This window comes from Meriones unguiculatus, chromosome 14 (assembly GCF_030254825.1).
Source record: "Meriones unguiculatus strain TT.TT164.6M chromosome 14, Bangor_MerUng_6.1, whole genome shotgun sequence".
In the NCBI taxonomy this organism is placed as follows: domain Eukaryota; kingdom Metazoa; phylum Chordata; class Mammalia; order Rodentia; family Muridae; genus Meriones; species Meriones unguiculatus.
Window position 1 is genome coordinate 56,481,406 of NC_083361.1, and position 14,789 is coordinate 56,496,194.

The following is a 14,789-nucleotide window of genomic DNA, read 5'->3' on the forward strand; positions in this document are numbered from 1 at the left end:
TTGGTAGAACGATCTTCCATTTTCTGTGCTCTTCTGCTGCCCGGGGTGGAGTTCTTGCAGACTGTCCCTTCATTATCCACAAGAGGAGGAAGCGGGAGACAGTGTCCCTCTGAGAGAGCGGAGTTTGGGTTGGTCTGCTTAGCTGGGCCATCTTAGTCACGGCCCCTGTTATCTGCCACCCAGAAGCATTTCTTGTTTATCTCCAGCATTTAAGCTGGAATTAAACTTTTTTGTTTGTTTGTTTGTTTGTTTTTACTTTTACATCTCTGGCTTTTGATTGGATTTTACATAATTGTTCTGGAAAACATGGTGGGCCCCACCTCTGACTAATATGCCAAAAAACACCTTGCCCATGCTAGGATGTGAGTATAGGGAAACAAATCTGGACAGTTAGTTGAAGCCTGACTTGGATCCGCACCAGCCTACGGGTACCAGTTACTCATGTGCATTGGTTCCCTGCTAGACTCTCGTGTCTCATAGGAGCCCACTTAGTTGAGATGCCTTCCCCATCTTCAATCAAAACCAACCCACATGAGACTTTTAGGCCCCTATTTGTTGTGTTTTGTAGCTTTGGTACTTCAGCTGACCCTCTGAACTAGCAGTATGGTGTGGCTAGACTCTCTTTCTTGTCTAAGGACCTCAGTTTTCCTGACTAGGGCCTTCTGTCTGCAAGGTTAAAGGAGCTGGTCCTAGCCTTACACCTCACTGAAGCAGGGTGGCTTTAAAGGAAAAGGTTGAAAATTCCATGTGCTTGGGAATTATATTAGTCTCACCCAGACAACAAATAGAACAAAACAACTCAGGAGTTAGAGAGGCCGTGTTAAGGGCACTTGCTGCTCTTGCAGAGGACCTGTGTTTAGGTCCCAGAACCCACATTGGGTAGCAGCTCCAGTTCCAGGACGTTGGATAGCTTCTTCTGGATACTGCAGGCACCAAACACACACATACATATCTGCAGTGCGTCACACACACACACACACACACACACACACACACACACACTCAAAAAATATCCCAAACTGTACTTGTTGATTTTCAAAAAACATGTGGCCTTTTGAGTGGTAATTTTTTTTTGCGTGTGTATGTATATATGGGTGTGTGTGTCTGTGTGTGCATGTGTGTTCACATGTGTGTGGGCCCACTCCTGTATACAAATACGTGTATATGGAGTCCCAAAGTTTATATCGTGTGTCCTGCTTGGTCCTGCTCCGCTTTATTTACTGACGTGGAGTCTCTTGTGGAGGCAGAGCTCCTCAGTTGCAGTTAGTCTAGTTAACTGACTTTCCCTGTCTGTCTCCCTGGTGCTGGGATCACAGGCGGCTGCCATGCTTGCTCTCCCCCTCCTGATTTTACTTCAGTGCTTTGTGGTCTGAAATCTGGGCCTCTCACTGGCTCAACAAGTGTTTTACCTCCCAAACCATCTAATCTCTAGTGGTAACTTAAAACAAACAAACAGAAACTCTTCATTTGTTTTCATTTTCCTTCTCTCTCTCTCTTAGTGTGTGTGTGTGAGAGAGAGATAGTGTGTATATGAGGATGTGGGGGTGTGATGTGTGTGTGGATGTGGTGTGTTAGGTATGGGGTATGTGTGTTGGGTGTGTGGGAGTGTCGTGTGCATGTGTATGGTGTATGGGGGTACGTGTGGATGTGGTGTGTTGTGGGAGGGTGAGAGTGTGGTGTGTGTGTGTATGGTGTGTGGGGATGTGTGTAGATGTGCTGTGATTTTTCTGTTGGGGGTGGGAGTGGGTGTTGTATGTGGGTGCGTGTGTACCGTGGTATGCATGTGGAGGTCAGGGGATGACTTTGTAGAGTTACTTTTCTCCTTCCCCAACAGGCTTGTGTGGCAAAGCACTTTTACCCACCGAGCCATCTTGTTGGCACGCCTGGTGGTCGCTCTTCCTGTTACGGGCTCTTCCTGCAATCTGAATACTAGCATCAGATGAAGAGTGTGTAGTGAAATCAAGGAAGCCAGTTTCTCCAGGCCTTGCAGAGGGAAGTTTGAATGGTATCTAAGTGCTGCATGGAAGCAGCTGTCTACTTGGGAGTTGAGATAAAGAAAGGAATGTGATTTGATATCGATGGGGAGCTAATGGCAGATGCCTGATGAAGCTGGAATCCTCTGTCCTGTGAGGGTGCCTGTAGAGTCCTTGTGGTTATGTTATGTGCTGTTGTGCTTTCTGTCTTCATTTCTTCTCATGGAGTATGGGTTCTGTAGTTAGACACTTTTATTTGTGGAAACACGTGCCTTGCCTTTTAGGGACATTAGGTCTGAAACAATAGTGATTTCCCCAGGAAAGCAGGGCTTTTTCGAATATGGGCTGAGAAGTAGAAAATGAAGCCTTGCTGTGCCCTTTCCAGCTTCCCTTGGTGTCTTTCTTTGAGGGTCCATGGGGAGACACTGACATGGGTGTCTACCGATGTAGGCACAGTACGACAGTGCCTACGCTGGTCAGATGGCTTTCTGGGTACACAGTTTGAGAGTCTCTTTTCAGCCTTCAGAGACATCTCCATACAGCAATGCCATACCATAAAATTGTACGCGCCAGTCTGGATTTAAGCTCTTGCCCAGACCCCTTCCCGCTATGACCCCAAACAGGCCATGTGCCCTTATTTACCCTCAGTTTCCTTTGTTGTGAAACAAGGCAGATGGGGGCTGAACAGTGGTTAAGAGCGCCTGCTATTTTTTTGCAGAGGACCAGTTTGGTCCTCAGCATGCACATCAGGCAGCTCACAAGGCAGTAACCCCCGTTCCATGGGATCTGACTCCCTCTTCTGGCCACTCTGGGCACCAGACACATACGTGGTGCATATACATACATGCAGGCACTCACACATACATGTAAAATAGAAATAAGTCTTAAAACCAAGGGAGACAAGAACCCAAGTGTTTCAGTGGCAATACAGTCAGGCTTATAAAATCTTAAAAATGGGCTGCATCGAAAAAATGCCTGTTACTTTAATAACAAACTTAGTGTGATTTACAATGAATCCTTCAGGGTATGTTGGTTGAAATTCTTGATCTGCTTTCCCCAACAGATCACAGGGGACCCAACCAGCCCTCCCTAGGGCCCTGTTATGCTTATTTTCTGTAGCTGGTCCCTGTGATGGGCTTTCTGGTCTCTGCCCCTTTCTGCCTGTCACTCAGATGTTTTGTTCACTGGCTTGCCTGTCAGTGTGGAGGCAGAAACAAACCCAGAATTTGGGGTCTCTTCTATGCCTTGTTCTCCTAAGGACCACTTGGGTGTAGCCTAAGATTGTCTGATGTTTTGGGGGTACAGGCATAACACTCCGTCATCACATACAGAAATTATGTCTAATTAAGTTGCCTAAGTCTTTTTCACACCTCCTACATTTGTGCGTTTCTTTTTTTTTCACCCAAGTGTCCAAATAACATTATTTCCTCTCTGTTGCAATTCCAATCTGTTGATCTTTTTATCTCTTGCCTCTCATCCAGTGCATTTGCCATTTTTTCCCCCTGGAAACTTGTCGTTCTTGAATTAGAGTAACATTTTATTAGTATCATTGATGAAGGGACTGATAGAAATGCTGAAATAGATACGTCCCAGAATGAGCACCATGACTGTTCACCTACTGTTCCTTAATCAGCACCTTGAACTGTTACTAAGCTATTGGAATGTAGTTCTTATTTCCTTGCTTTACCAACAGGGATGTGATGAGATTGTTTTATGTAACTCTGTAGACAAAGCATGTGATCTTGAAAACAGCCACTTTGTCACGGAAGGGAAAGACACATGTCAGAATCCCTAGCCAAGTGGTACGGATGCTGGCTTGTGGTCTGTGACCTCTGCCTTCATTCTACATCAGTATTTTTTAAGTTCTGCCTTTGGTTGATGATGGCTCAAGGATGCACATGAGGAAATGTTACTGCCATGTCTGGGCTCATGTGCAAGGTATTGAGGCAGTGGTGAGAAACAAGACTTTTGTGGGCTTTGATTTCGGACAAGTTCTCCTGTAAGGATACTGGGAGCAGAGCTTGTAGTCTTTGGCCTCCTCTGCCTTGTGGAGAAATCCTAAATTCTGAGGATCTGATGAGAAGTTGCCTCTGAATAAATGAAGGGTTCACATTATTCTCTAGATACTTGGAGAATGCAAAAGAAAAAAGAAACCTATTGATAGTGGGGGGTCTGGAGGAAGCAGAGCAGAGTAGTATAAATGCAGAAATTGTAGGACTAGGTGAGGTGAGGGAGATGGCGACAAAAGGCAAGCAAAGGGTGTAGGGGTGGGCAGGGTGGGGCTGTAAGATGCCCCCTTTTCCGTGATGCTTTACAAGGCAAGAAAGAGCTTTGTTGGCATTCACATAAACCTGCACTTAGGAAAACAAGCCCCAAATGCTAGAAAGTCAGCGACAGACTTTCTAACAAAAGTTAGAAAGCCAGTGACAGGGATGCAGATTCTGTCCTTCAGTCATAGCAGATAGTGAGATGCCATTACAGTTTGGTTTGCAAAGATGGTGGGTTGCGTATGACATCATGGCTTCTGCCAGATCCAGAGAGGTGCATGCAGGCACCCAACTGCCTCACTGTGCGTGCTTGTTTGTGAGTTGTGTGTTCAGACCTCATCTCCTTGGCCAGTCAGCGCGGGACTCTGCCTGGACCTCGGTGCCTGTGTATATGCGCTGTGGTAGAGCTGTGGCCAGACCTGCCTCCCTTCCCACTGGACTCGCTTAGGTCTGCGGTAGAGGGTATGGTATAGCCTTCGGCTGTGCTTTCACCTTTGTGTGACTAGGAGTAGGGTAAAATGGGGCAAATGTTTTAAAAGGGATTTTTATTTTTCTCTTCCCTCTTAAAAAAATACAGCAAATTACATAGAAAATAGACTAAGCCATTTTCATAGTTTTACATTTGTATAATTTATGTTAACCACATCTCCAGGATTCTTTTCATCTTGCAAAGCTATTCCCTGTATCCATTAAACACCAGCTCTCCACTCCTTCATCCTTTCTGTCTCTGGTAACTATGATTTTAATTTCTGCCCCTTTGATTTATCCCCTCTGTGTGCTTTGTAAGTGAAATGATACGGCTCTGTTTCGAGTGGCATATTTTGCTTAGCACAGTGTACTCAAGGTTCATTCATACTTGCTATACATTAGAGTCTCACTCCCTTGTGAGGCCAAGTAATGTTCCATTGTGTACCTGGATTTTTTTTTTTTTTTTTGTCTGTTCATCTCTTGGCCAACACTGGGTTATTTCCATATTTTGACTGCTGTGATTAACACTTCCACAAACGTGGATGTGTGGTCCCTTCTGCTTTTGTCTGCTCATTGTTGAGTGTTTCTAGTGTTCACCCCTCAGAGTCCACAGCAGCAGCCAGTACCTTTCCATCGCTTTGTCGGTGTCGAGGCTCTTACCATGGAAGTTACCCCTTTGGACTTGAGTATCTTCTGAGTGAGGTCTTTGCTGGTCTGGTCTGGCCTGCCCTGCCCCTTTTGTGTTCTCATCCTCTCTGCTCTTTTTTTCTGTCTCTCTCTGTCTCTCTATCTCTCTCTGTCTCTGTCTCCTCCCTCTCTCTCTCTCTCTCTCCCCCCCATTTCTCTCTCACACATACATACACACTCTGTGTCTCTGGTTAGTCCCTGTTCCCTAGCAGTCTTGACATCAGCTGCCTACTTTCAGGGACCTCACCTTCCTGAGTTCTGGTTTGATGAAGATTTCAGTACCCTCTCAACTATTCCATCTCTGTTGTCTCAGACTCACATTCTACACCCTGTCTTGGTGTGAGTGTGCATCAAGCTGGCAGCATGGCCTCTGTATCCTGACCACAGCATACAGAGAGAACCTCTCTGGGTCACAGGTGGGCTTTCATTTCTTCATGGGGGCTACCCCATGAAGTCCAAGTCTATGACTGCTCAGCACTTGGGAAGCACTTAGCTTGTCATAAAACATCACTTACGTAAGTACTGGAAGAATTAATAAATTTAGTCCCAAACCATGAGGAAGCTGAGGCCTAAGGCCTAGGGTGACTGTGGCTGTTCTCAGTCCTTGTGGGTGGTGAATGGGAACTCAGCATTACTTTAGCAAAGCCCTCAAATTAGAAAGGAGCCTCTGTGCTTCAGGAGGCACAGGCAGGCTTGTATATGAACATGCACACAGTCTACATGTATATTTACATATGTTCATTTTTATTTGCCTCACATGGGGATGGAACCCAAGGGCCTTGTACATGCCAGGTCAGGGCTGTCCCACTGAATTACATCCTTTAGCCCAAGGTCCACATTTTGATACCACCCTGGAGAATCACATCATAGTGTTGGAGGAACTTGTGAGCAAATGGGATTTCCACACCTATTATCAGCTAGATTTAGGTAGCTGGTTGGTTACCATGAGCTCAGGTCACTTAAGGAAACTGGAACCTCGCAGGGCGAAGAAAGACGCTCCTGGAATGAGCATGAACATGTAGCCTGTAAGCAGAAAGATGTAACAGGTCTGACAGGCAAAGCTAGCGTGCTGGAGGACAGGGGGCCGGCCTTTACTTAGATTGCTTGCCTGCTTCTGAGCAGAAAAATTACAAGTCAGGAGAGGGGAAAGGAAAGGAAGTTTTTCTGCAGGCCCATCCTCAGTGGGAGCTTGGCTGCCCTCCAAAGGTGCCCGTCCCCCAAGGCTCCAGCAGTAGTTTCTAGCTGTGCAGTTCTCTGTTGGTAGTGCCAGGTGAAGATGGAGGTGTGTGACCTGCTGAGGCCCAGTCCTGGGGAGGGCCTCTCAGTGAGGTGCTGCACTGGTTCTCCGGATTCTCCCCCCACCGTGTGTGGGGTGGCAGGAGGGGTTCTACCTACTGGACCTTGTCTGCCGCCTTAAAAACATGCCAGTCACAGCGAGTGGAAATAACGAAGAGGTTTAGAACCTTTTACAAAGGTGTTCTTTTAAAATACAAACAATCTTGAATATTGGGCTTCCGGACATTTTGAGACTGGAAAGGCATGTAGACTATCTGTCAGAGCAAGTCAGGCTGTTTTCATGAAGATTTGTGGAGACAGTTGCCCTTCTGCCGAAGCAAACCCAGCTTCATTCTGCACAGATCTATTTGGCTGCAGACGCCTTACTTGGAGGGACACTTGAGTGTGCTCCCTTGCCTTGGAACTAATTCCCTGTAAATTTTCCATTTCTTAATTGGCAGGGTAGGATAAAAGCATCGCGTTCATCTCTTTGTAAATTCCTTACCACATCCAGCCTTGGTTTCAATGTCCCCAGCCTTCAGGACTGCATTTTATGTTCGTGTAGATTTTTAGATTGTTTCTATGGTGAGACGGCTCTTCTGTAGGGCAGCAAAGAACAATTTGCACATTCAGAATTACATTTGTTTTTTTTAATTTCTGTTCTCAAAGTCACCCATGTAATGGAAATCCCTAACATTCCTGTCATTGCCCTCACTTACTGAATATATATCAGGTGACCAGGCTGTCTTGTCTGTATGAAATAGAAATGTACATATACAGTGTAAACACGTCCTAGTTGACACATGAAGATAAAAGGCTTAACATGAATTGTGTCTGTTTACACTTAACACAGAGAATTCTACTCTGACAAACGCTGGAGTATCACTAGTGTTTGTTACCATAACATTCTCCCCGCCCCCATCTCATCTGATTTTCTGGCTAGTTGTGCTTTACTGCAGGTAGAGGCCCAGCTTCTACCCCAGAGCTCTGGGTTTGCACTGTCAGTCCTTAAAGGACAGCAGAATCGGCAGCTGTGAGAGAACTATGTGTATTCGCTCTCCACTCTTTTTTTTTTTTTTTTCTCCCTTGGCCTTGGTGTGTTTCATTGCATTGTTGATATGGGTTGCTTGGGGGATTTTCTCGGCTCGGTGGCTCAGTGGGTTAAAAACACTTACCATGCAAGCACAGGGACCTGCCTGTGTTTGAATCCCAAGCACATAGGTTAAAAAAAAGCCAGGCATGGCTGCATGTACCGGAGCTCCCTGGCTAGCTAACCTGGCAAAAATGGAAAGAGTCTGGCTCAGTGAGAACCTTCCTGAAGGGAATAAGGTGGGAAACAATAGAGAAGAAGAGAGTCCTCTACCTTCTGTATATAGACACAGGCATGTGCGCCTGCATACCCAACTGCATGGGACACACACTCACACCCACACATGCTCATTCATACACACACAACAAATACAAGTACATGGGCTTTTCCCAGGGTCACACTGCAGATCTTGGTGGGTGCCGAGAGAGGGTAGTGACAAGAAAGAATTAGGAGGATCTTTGCCTCTCGCAGAATGGTGGCTCATCAGAATCAGCATTTGTCATTTATCCAGTGGACAGATTTGGGGGGCTGCTTCGTGACTGAGCAAGCTTCAGGGAGTTTGAATGCCATCCCACGTGCAGAGTTGCGTCTCAGTCTGTGTCCTAGTCTCTGTCCTGCTTTACGTGCTTACTCTTCTCTCTGCTGTGCTGGCTGCGCCGCCGGCGTTCCCTCAAGCGGCCAACAGTCAGGTGAGCTCCACACCGCCTCCAAGATGTGTCTCGTTACTCTCTGCCTGGGTGCCCTGCCCCTTACACTTTGTGAGGCGTCGTTTAGGTCCCGGCTTTAGACCATCTTCGGGGATCCCCTCCTCTGGCAAGTGTTCCTGAGCCGCTTAGATGTTGAGAGCTGTGATCCTCGTTCTCCACATTCCCACCCTCCTGCCCATTGAGCCACACTGCAGAAGACTGTTTTCTTAAGTCTGGCAGTTGCTGGAGAGGGGGTTGTCCACTCTCCTTGTGCAAAGTCCATTGAGAGTAATCTTCTGCCACTTTGACTTCTACAAAGCAAAAGCAACTAGAAGTGGTTTTTGTTGACTCAGTTACTGGTACCAGTGGATCCATTTTAAGAGAAGTGATTATTATGGCGAGCCACTGGCTAAGCCAAACAAGTCTTCTTTCACAATGCAGAAGCTCTGCTGTGTTGGCTCTCACCCTCAGAATTGGAGATGGTCAGTTGCCCAATGTGTCTTGCTCCATCTTTAGACCCATAGTAAAAACAAACAAACAAACAAAAAAAACAAAAAAACAAACCTATACCTGCTCCGTATCTTTTATTTTCAACCATAAACTATTCCTTATTTCTGAAGGAAAGTTGATCACAATTGAAAACAGGTAACTTAATGATTCTGTGGGGATGGTTGGTAGGTTAGTCAGCAGTTGTGCCAGCTTCCTTCCTCCTCATTATGTTAGCAGTATTTAGATTGGGGTAACAGAATGGAGAGATGCTTCCACTAATGCTCAGTTGGCGTATCCCTGACGACAGTGACACAAAGCACCTACCTGACTCTTGTCACTGCAGTAGTGACAAGGTGTTTTACAGATGAGGAAACTGAGGCATGGGGGCAGAGATTGTTCACTTGACAGTGGCATGAACTGATAAAGGACATTCGAAAGGCTATTCAGAGATTCAAACCCCAGTTAAGCCCTTTGTCACTCTTTCAGGACCCTTTGGTGCCTTGCATAGGACAGATGCTGAACACAGAAAGCTTGTGTTAACTCTTTCAGACATTCAGATACCCAGGTTTGGGAGAAGTTCTTAGGGATTGATGTTCCAAATATGGGTAGATTGCTCATGGCATTCTCTAGAGTTCTGCCAATAAAAGCTCTGCCCCTTTAACTTTCAGAAAATACCTAGGAGTTTTTGGGGAAAAGTGACTCTCTCTCCTGAAAAGGTTTATTTAAGATGGTGTCTTTGCAGAAGTAAATTCCAGCCCTGGGTGGCCTGCTACTGCGCAGTGGCCTCTGTCTGTTTTGCTTCTGCTGTCCTCATTCCATGGTTGGACCTTGCAGCTGGGGTCCACCTCAACCCCTCCCAGCACTGGCCTCTCTCTCTATTCCTGTCTGCCTTCATCTTCATATGCTTTTACTATTCTTTGTAGGTCACCTGGGACCTTACATTTTCAAATTGATCTTACATTCTGAAAGCAAGTATTGGGGTCTTATTGGATCTGCCAAGTATCTGTTGGTTTTGAAAGGGAGAAAGGGTGTTCCCACAACTGCCTGCACTCTGCTGTGAGCAGAGGGCGTGTCTGCTCTGCTTCACATGCTGTGGGGTGTCCTCTCCCTCTGTGCATGGATTCGTTGACAGGCAGGCGTGCTCCGTTTGCTTTCCTGTTTGTGGCTTGTGCCTTTTGAACACTGTGCTATCATTCACAGCCCGGCTTGATTATCCTCTTTTTCTGTTTCTGTCACAAAATACCCAAAGACCAGCAGTGTCGGTCAGAATCCAAAACGGCTGGTTGCCCGGCCCTGCCTTGTACTTTGTGGCTTGGGCTTGTCTTCTCTTCTGGAATAAGGGGGTAGTTTCTTCCTATTTTTTCCTTTGTTCTATAAACGGGGGTGGGGTGTAAATGATGAAATGGCTCTTCCATTCAAAGGAGCTGCCAGTCCCAGCTCTCTGTGACGTGTGGCTTCTGTTCCCAGTGGTCTTCTCTGGTGGAAGAGGCCAGCTGGCAGAAGGTAGCAGGTCCTTCTGCATATTGATTGCATGTGAAAGACATGTTAACTCTTTCTTCCTGCATTTCTTTGGTTGGCCCTGAATTCTTACTATTTATTGGAAATAGTAACAAATGACTTTACACCTAATGCTTTGATCAAGCACATGTTGAAGACAGTGATGTAGTTCAATGCTCCTGTAAATTTAGGAGCAAATTAATACACCTAATTTGCAGTGGTAGAGAAGGAATAAGATATTTTAGACTGGGCACAGGGGAAAAGAATTTTTTTTTTTCACTTTTCTGATGGATGGCTGGTGCCATTATTCTCAAGGGCTTTGAGTCATTGACCAGAAGCTGAGTGAAAATGGAGAAGGGAGAGCTGGGGAAAGAGAGGGGAGCCGGAGAATAGTTGGGGGGAGCTGTTGAAGCGCAGGTATTAGCAGAGAGCTCAGATGAGGTGATGTTTGAATTGAAACCTGAAAAGAGAGAATGGGGCTGTGTGTGGAAGGGAGCCCTGTCAAGGCAGCAGGCTGCAACTAAGGAGGAACCGAGCCCTATTGGAGGCTAGTGAGCAAGTGTGCTAAGCAAGGATTTGCCAGAACATGAGATAGAAATGGGTAGGCCTGAACTCTGACAGAATCACGCTGACTTGGTTTTTGGTCAGGGGTGGACTTGGTTGGAGGGGTAGGCTGGAGGAAGGTATCACTGTCACTCAGGTCGAGGATGACATTGGTCAGCTCAGAGTTGTAGAGGTAAAATGGCAAAGACAGGGCACAGTTCATGTGTACTTCACGTGTGTGTCCTCTGGTGTCTGCCAGGTATCAAGTCATAGTGTGTTAGCCTCTGCAGACATAGCTTGTGAACTAAATAGGAAATAATTTCCCATCCTCCTGGAGCTGCCATCAGGATGGGAGTACCCAGAGTGAGAGAACATGAGAACAAAGTCTAGAGGGAGGTTCTCAAGAGGGTGGAAGTACCCTAAGCGAATGGGGTTGGAGGTGAGCAGGGAGTAAGAAGAAGGGGGTTAACCATGAGGAAAGACCTCCTAGAAGGGAAGGGAGCCCAGATGAGTGTTACTAGAGGGCATGTGTGACAGGTGAAGGAGACGAATTGGCAAGACTGACTTTTGGCATGAGCAAGTCACATGGCAGCATCATTGAACAAGATGTGGAAACTCAGGAGTGGATAACAGAATGAGTTATGAGAGAGCTCTGTGAGTCGTGGAGCAGGGTGGTGGATCTGTTCTTGAGGTCTGGGTCAGTACTGTACGTTGCCTCCCAGGGTCACCCTGAGTATAGATGGCACAGGGGGCCATTTGCTGGGTGAGATGACAGAGAAGGCTGAGGACAGGGATCCCCCGTGAGTGGCTCCGTATGAGGGAAGAATGGGTATTGGTGGGATCGTGACATCCAAGCAGCACAGAGAAGGCAGCAGTGCCACATGCTCTGCAAGGCTTTGTCAAGAGACTAACCCACCCGAGGCCTCCCTTGGACTTCTTTCGCCTATTGGATCCTCAAGGGCTCCATTCCTGCGAGGTAGTGCTCACCCTGTCCCATGATCCTTCATGGCAGGATTCTATCAGGGTCATTGTCTTTGGTCCTTCTTTGTATCCCTGACCTCCTGTCACTCTGCCTGTCTCTGGCTTCCATGATATCACAGGTCATTTAAAACTCATCTTTGATGCTGCCTCTCCTGTGTCCTGTTAGAAATTGGAGGTTTTCCCTGTGCATCTTGCCCTGTCTTGATAGTTGTTCACCATGTTCTTAGCTCCTGGCTGTTGCTATGAGCTTCTTTGTGTCTCTCATGGAATCAAATTAATGAATGTTTTAGTAATGGTTGGGATTATTAAATACTAGGAAAGTATAGTAAACAAGGCTGTTTTTCCATGTGCATTTCAAACTTTTTAAAATAAAAGGTTTAGAGTCTAGAAAGATGGGCCAGTGGTTAAAAATGGCCTCCATGTTAGGTGAGTCTCAACCCTTTGTAACCCCAGCTTCAAAGGCTCTGCTACTCTCCTCTGGCCTCCTGGGCACCTGTACTCATATGCATAGAAACATACAGAAACAACACAATTAAAAATAAATAAAACAAAATTCTAGGCCATTTTACCACAAACAGAAATCCAAACAGACCTGTTGTAGTCTACAGATGCCTTGGGCTAGTTCCTCTGCTTCTAGGATGTATCTTTGGATATCTGGTATATTGTTTATAGTGTGAAAAATTACAGATGACCTTATCTAAGCAATAGGGAATCAGAAGGAACAGGGACTTGTATTTATTGGTAATTTAAAACTAGTTTTTCCTTTAAAAAAAAAAAAGTTAGTGCTTTTGGGTGTACACATGCATGTTTAGAGGTCAGGACGTTTTGGGTTGGTTCTCTTCCACAGTGGGTTCCAGGGACCAAACTCAGGGCTGCTTATCAAGTGCCTCTCCCTGCTGGAAACACCCCCCAGGCACCTAAATTTTTGTTTGCTTGTTTGTTTGTTTGTTTTTTATAAATGATGCTGTAGAAAGACTTCAGTGTGCCTGAATGTTCATGTTAATTAAGCAAAATAAGTCTGTTTACAAATATTATGTTCTTGTCTGACTTTATTTCATTATTTGCAGAGAAAGGATTGGCTTACGTGAATGAATGCTGCTTATCTGTAGCCATTGAGATCACTAATATTTTTTTTTGCTGATTTTGCTGTTGCCTAACTTCTGTAGGAAGCGTCTTACTTGATTAACACAGCATGTTGCATTAGAGTCGGAAGCGTGTGTCTCTTTCATTCATTAAGTCTTTTCGTAGGTTATTTATTTTGTCTGTTTTTTTGAGGAGAGCACAGGTCACCTGGTCCATATCAAATGGCGCCTTCTTTCCGGGTCACCGTGACTGTTCTTAAGCAGACTGCATTGCTTGATGTCCTTTGGGCAGGACACGGTAGTGGTTGACACTTGGCTGCCAAGCTTTTGTGTAGGTGCTGCGAGCTCACCTCTACCTTGGCAGCTCTGGTCTAGCTTGGGTTGTAGCATGAACTTTTGCACTCAACCCTATATGATTTTGGACTGAACGCTCTAGTTTGGATGGTTCCTGTAGCTGGCTTCTTCCACAAGTCAGTGAGCACGTGGTACAGTGTCTGGGCCAGTGCAGGCAGCGGAGTGACAGTAACCAGGTAGCTTCAGCTATTCAGGTGTGCAGTCTGCCGCCCGCACCTTGATCTGCAGTGAGAAACCGAGTCACCTTCTTCTGATAATCATACGAGTTTTATGGAGATTCATTCTCGGGGGGGGAGGGCTGGAAAGCCATTTTAAGAACGATCTCTGTTTAACAGAATGCTCCTCTTGTCTCCCTTCAGTTTGTGGGCCTGGCATTGACATCCGCAACGACTACCAGCAGCTGAAGCGCCTGGAAAACTGCACGGTGATCGAGGGCTTCCTCCACATCCTGCTCATCTCCAAGGCCGAGGACTACCGGAGCTACCGCTTCCCCAAGCTCACGGTCATCACTGAGTACTTGCTGCTGTTTCGAGTGGCCGGCCTCGAGAGCCTGGGAGACCTCTTCCCGAACCTCACGGTCATCCGTGGCTGGAAACTCTTCTACAACTACGCGCTGGTCATCTTCGAGATGACCAATCTCAAGGACATTGGGCTTTACAATCTGAGGAACATTACTCGGGGGGCCATCAGGATTGAGAAGAACGCTGACCTCTGTTACCTCTCCACCATAGACTGGTCTCTCATCTTGGATGCCGTGTCCAATAACTACATTGTGGGGAACAAACCCCCAAAGGAATGTGGGGACCTGTGTCCGGGAACATTGGAGGAGAAGCCCATGTGTGAGAAGACCACCATCAACAATGAGTACAACTACCGCTGCTGGACCACAAACCGCTGCCAGAAAAGTAAGAGTGTGCAGACACGGGACTTCTGCTTTCTCCTTCTTGCTCGCTTCCTCCTCCTCCACCACCTCCCCTTCATCCTTGGCAGGGCAGGACGAGGGTCTCTCACATTTCCACACTGCCTTGCTGGAAGTGCCTCTTGGGGACAGGGAAGGGTGGGTCGTGGTTAGCTTTTTTTCTGTAGGTGAGAGTTCTGGGAATGCAGAACTGAGTCCAGATGGAGGCCGCTGTGGCTGCTGTCAAGTCCGGTTAGAAGAGATTCACTGCCTCTGGAGGCTAGAAGTTTACTAATCTTCAGCTTCTCTGATGAGAGAGGTGACTTGGGATGAGCATTTCATACAGGTGAATTCTTGTATCCCCTGTGTAAAGAGATTTATAGTATCATCACCACCACCACCATCATCTTCATCCTGTAGAGCAAAAGTGCTTTCTCATGAATGAACTCAGAAAATGGTTGAATAAAGGAAAAGCATAGCATAGTTTCTCGGGACCCTG

General features: G+C 46.4%; 1 protein-coding gene across 1 annotated transcript in view; it reads left to right on the forward strand.

Moving 5' to 3' along the window:
• The window catches only part of Igf1r (insulin like growth factor 1 receptor), a 280,439-nt gene that overhangs the window by 36,477 nt on the left and 229,173 nt on the right, over positions 1-14,789 (forward strand). Inside the window, exon 2 of the mRNA XM_021634678.2 lies at positions 13,752-14,297. Within this exon, the coding sequence (XP_021490353.1) occupies positions 13,752-14,297 (546 nt within the window). The remainder of the gene's footprint in view (positions 1-13,751; positions 14,298-14,789) is intronic.